This window comes from Cornus florida, unplaced genomic scaffold, assembly GCF_030987335.1.
Source record: "Cornus florida cultivar Cherokee Brave unplaced genomic scaffold, ASM3098733v1 CherokeeBrave_3.0.0_Hap2_Chr06, whole genome shotgun sequence".
Lineage (NCBI taxonomy): Eukaryota > Viridiplantae > Streptophyta > Magnoliopsida > Cornales > Cornaceae > Cornus > Cornus florida.
Genome location: NW_026775576.1, coordinates 9,606,767 through 9,611,679, shown reverse-complemented (window position 1 = coordinate 9,611,679; position 4,913 = coordinate 9,606,767). Strand labels below are relative to the sequence as shown.

The 4,913-nt window shown below is 37.9% G+C and overlaps 1 protein-coding gene across 1 annotated transcript; it reads left to right on the top strand.

Annotated features, from left to right (window-relative positions):
- Window positions 1-504: 504 nt before the first annotated feature.
- LOC132314791 (COBRA-like protein 10) lies at window positions 505-3,712 on the top strand. The gene is made up of 3 exons (XM_059813610.1): window positions 505-1,220; window positions 1,959-3,421; window positions 3,544-3,712. The coding sequence occupies exons 1-2, from the start codon at window positions 614-616 to the stop codon at window positions 3,374-3,376; spliced, it is 2,025 nt and encodes a 674-aa protein (XP_059669593.1). The 5' UTR covers window positions 505-613; the 3' UTR covers window positions 3,377-3,421; window positions 3,544-3,712.
- Window positions 3,713-4,913: the final 1,201 nt, after the last annotated feature.

The window sequence follows — 4,913 nt, the reverse complement described above, 5'->3', positions numbered from 1 at the left end:
CAGTAGATGGAAGCATTAAAAAAGATTAGCTGAGAGTTATTTACCACGAAATTTAATTAGAAATATGAGTAAAAATGCAATAGGTTGGATTCTCCAAATAACAAACATTTCTTCCAGAAGTAATGCCACATATCATTCAAATATTTCTTTTAACTCGCCATATAAACTTTGTGAATTGAAAAATACTACGTACACTATCCATGTGGTAAGAGGAAACTAAATGGAAGCTAGGTATCAACAATTGTTGTAATGTCCTTCCTACACTATTTACAGCCTTCCTGCCTTTTTACCAGAAAATTAACTAATTACTATCTCATTTGTGACTCTCTTTGACTCCCGAATCCTCCGGTAAAACTAGAGGAAGAGAATTCTGCTGACAAGGTCTAACCATTTTCTCTTTCTATTATAAGCCTGTTTCAAAGTATGGCACTCTCTAACCTTTTTCTTCTCTTCACTCTCTTCATTTTTTCTCATCACCTCCTTGCCGAGTGCCTTGGCATCGGCTGGTGATGAACAGAAACAATTCTCTCTTTTTCCTCCATTAATATTTCCCCATCTTTCTCTATAACAAATATATCTACATATACACACATATATATAGATATAATTGTGTATGACAATTACCATTCCAAGTAAAGGTATGAAAATACCTTGGAAGGTGGTGTCTACCATTGCTGCATTATTATTGGTCTTGTTTTGTTTTAGCATCCAGACATGTAACGCTCAGGATTACGGCGATGACTCATTATCACCGCCTGCGCCACCTGCACCACCACCAGAACAAGAAAATTGCAATGGCATCTTCCTTTCATATAACTTCGAGTCGAGAGAGAAGGAATACCCTCTTGTGAAGAACGTATCTGCACAAGCATGGAAATTCAAGTCCACGGCGACGATCGTAAACGCCGGGGCAGACGAGCTCAAGGCCTGGAAGATGTTCATAGGGTTCCAGCACGACGAGATACTGGTGTCGGCTACGGGGGTTTCTGTGGTGGACGGGGATGGCTTCCCGGCTAAAGTCGGGAATGGAACCCACCTTGTTGGATACCCACAGACCAATTTGAAGACGGCTATTGATACCGCCGGGGATTTCGAACAGATGTCGGTGAAGATAGAGATGACTGGAACGCAGTTTGGGGTGTCCCCCTCCGCCACTCCGTTGCCCAAGACTATAAGGCTTGAAAACGAGGGGTTCAAGTGTCCCGCACCAAAGAAAAATCGTAAGTATTAATTCTCCATCCTGCATGCATGTATGTTCTTGTAAATTAGGTGTGCTCGTGAATATTCCATTAACACTTCAATTATGGAGTCATTTCATTTTAGAATCTTGAAACTCGCGCATCTATTTACTTGAACTTTCACCATTTACATTGAATTGATGACAAATGAAATCAATGAATCTGAAATTTGTTTTTGTCTTGCCATTTTTAATTCTGCAGATTCTGGACTCTATTATAATGTGGAATATAAGGATGTAATTAGGATTTGTTTTTTCATCAAGAACACTTAAAAATCTAAAATATAGACAAAGATTGTATTAATTAGGATTAGGGTATGAGTACTTGTAGGTACAATTCATTTCTTCTTTGCATATATAGTGAAATTTGTTCGTGATTTTTACCTAGGCCACTTCTAATCCCACTTGATTTGATTTGATTTGATTGTGCATTGCCTATTTTTTTCTAATGCAATAGTAGTCTCTGTGTCTCGTAAAAAAATAATTAAAAAAAAACCCCTTTTGGGTAGGAATGTTTAAAGAGAATATTCAATTATTACATTATTTTTTAAAAAAATTATTATATTATCCTTTCAAGATTAGAATGTGTATGTGTAAATTATTTAAAACTTTTAAAAAAATATATTTATGAAAAGATACATTTATTTTTATTTGACTTTTCAAATGTAAAAATTAAAAGATGAACAATTAAATTAAGAGTATCTAACAACCTTATTTACAGCCAGCGGCATGATTGTTTGCTGTAAGAAGGATCCAAAGTTCAAGCCCAAAAATGTTACAACAAAATTCATGCCTCGCCAGTATGGCGATCTCTCCCTCACCTACGACGTAACACAAGCATTCGAAGGCAACTACATGGCTCAAGTAACCATAGACAACAACCATCCGCTTGGCCGTCTTGATCACTGGAACTTGACCTGGGAATGGATGAGAGGAGAGTTCATTTACAGCATGAAAGGAGCTTACACTCACAAAAAGGACTCCTCTGAGTGCATTTACGGCGCAGCCGGAAAATACTACAAGAGCATGGATTTCACTCCGGTCATGAACTGCCAGAAAAAGCCGGTCATCTCCGATCTCCCTCCCGAGAAAGAAAATGACCAAAAAATAGGAAAAATACCATTTTGCTGCAGGAATGGGAGTATTTTACCAACCACCATGAATGAGACCAAGGCAAGATCCATCTTCCAATTGCAAGTCTTTAAGATGCCTCCTGACCTGAACCGGACCGCCTTTAATCCCCCCATGAACTGGAAAATCGACGGTGTTCTCAATCCCGACTACAAATGTGGTGCTCCGATTAGGGTAGAGCCTACCGAATTCCCGGACACAAGTGGTCTTGCGGCTACTTCTTCAGCAGTTGCAACTTGGCAAGTGACATGCAACATTACCAAGCCTAAGCCTAAGGCCAATCGGTGCTGTGTTACCTTCTCCGCTTACTACTCTGACGCAGCAGTGCCTTGCAACACCTGCGCTTGTGGCTGTCAAGAGACTAAACATTGCAATGCCAATGGCCGTGCGTTGCCTCTCCCTCCGGAAGCTCTTCTTGTGCCTTTCGACAACCGGACACTGCTAGCAAAAGCTTATGCCTCACTTAAGCACCAACAAGTCCCTAAAAAAATGCCTTGTCCAGATAACTGTGGGGTGAGCATTAACTGGCACATTGACACTGATTTCAATACGGGGTGGACGGCTAGGATGACGCTATTCAACTGGGATGCATTCCCATTTGAAGACTGGTTCACTGCCATTCAGATGAAAAAGGCTTTTCGTGGTTATGAAAATGTGTATTCCTTCAATGGTACAAAGTTGCCTAAGCTCAACAACACCATCTTCTTCCAAGGTTTAAAGGGATTGAACTATTTGGTGGGAATAACAAATGGGACTAATCCTATAAATCTGAGAGTGCCCGGTAAGCAGCAAACAACCATTTCCTTCTTGAAAAAGAACACGCCCGGCATAAATGTAGCAAAAGGAGATGGTTTTCCTACAAGAGTGATCTTCAATGGTGAAGAGTGCGCACTTCCTACCCATCTTCCTACAAGAAATGGTGGTCGAAGATCTCCTGTTAATTTCGTGCTAACCATTTTCGTCATGGTTGTGACCTTCGTGCTGATCATGGATAGCTCCTCCCATTGATGACCATTCAGAAAATTTGCATCAATTCTGTTTTCAAATTGTAGGGTAAGTATTAATTACAGTAGCTTTATCTAGAACTTGTTAATTTTTACATTGTATGTATTTGGAGTAAGTATTTTCAGCTCATTTTAGTTCTCATGTTAATTAACCTTGTTCTGTCTCAGCAGTAGAGATAAAGTTGTGCACTTGGTCTGGTGGATATATAGAGTACACGAGAAGAACTAGACCACGAGTTTAACTTGATTTGCAGAAGCAGATGTGGACATCAGATCGCAAAAATTGAAGGCATTACAGTTCTTTGTATGAATTAATAATAAACTACTAGCAGTTATGGTATATTAATTATGCCTGATGAGAGTTAACGTTGGTTGTTTTCACCTAAATTTATGTTCTTCTCCTGATTGAGGTTCATAATCTTTCTGGTCTTGAATCCCATGAAAAACAACCAATTATACCTTTTATTCTATAAAACAAAATTTCTCTTTTGGAATATCACTTTGAAAATGTGCTTGTTACGGAATTGGGAATTTTTAAGATTTTGAAATGGATCACAAGGCTTGTTTCTTGCATAAATACGTCCATCATATCCCAGTTTGTTATCCTATTGGTCATGTAGAGGCAGACCTATGCGATGGCAGAAAATTGTGTGTGTGTTTGTTTTTTTTTTGGTAAATAAAATAATAATAATAATAATAAACCTAAGCAGTAGAATTTCATCATATTCACATATTAGTAATGCGTAAACAAATATATGTATATATATAAATATATATATATATCCCGATCCATCAAATCTTGTAGAGGTTAAGTCAAAAGTCGAGATCCATTCAGTCGAATGACCAACATACATAACTGCAACTGAGAAAAACAATGCAGAAAACTAGCCAAAACTATAAATCAATTTATCTCCTTTAACCTTTTGCACACGTAAAACTCTTGCACATGTAAAACTCTCATATTTGTTGTTTGATTAGTGTATATACTTAATTGATTGGAAAATATGCATTGTTTTGTAAGTGTGCATAATTGAAAGATAAAAAGTGCACTGTATAGGTAAAGATGTTGGGAAATAAACAATTATTCACATCAAATAACTCAACTGTTCACATAAATAAATCACTTAGGGAACAAAATAAAGAACACGAGATATACGTGGTTCACTCAACAGTAGGGTTATGTCCATGGAGACCAAGATTTCCACTCAAGATTGTCAATCGTCCCAGATAGAGGATTACACACAATGATTTCTCGCTACACCCTCAACCCTAAAGTACCCAATCACTTACAAGGAAAATCTAATCTGAGTTCTCCTCATGATCAAAGTGTCCTTTTAAATACAATAAAAAATAATCTTCTCAAACAACACTTATAGCCCTTTCAAAATACAATGAAAGTAATCCTCTCTAAAAATCTCACACATGAGATAAGAACAAAAATATAAGAATCCTTCACCCCCTTAATGTCTATTATAACGTGGGTGGACCCCAACAATATCCCCCTCCACCCAAGAGGAGAGAAATCACCGAGCACACAGCAA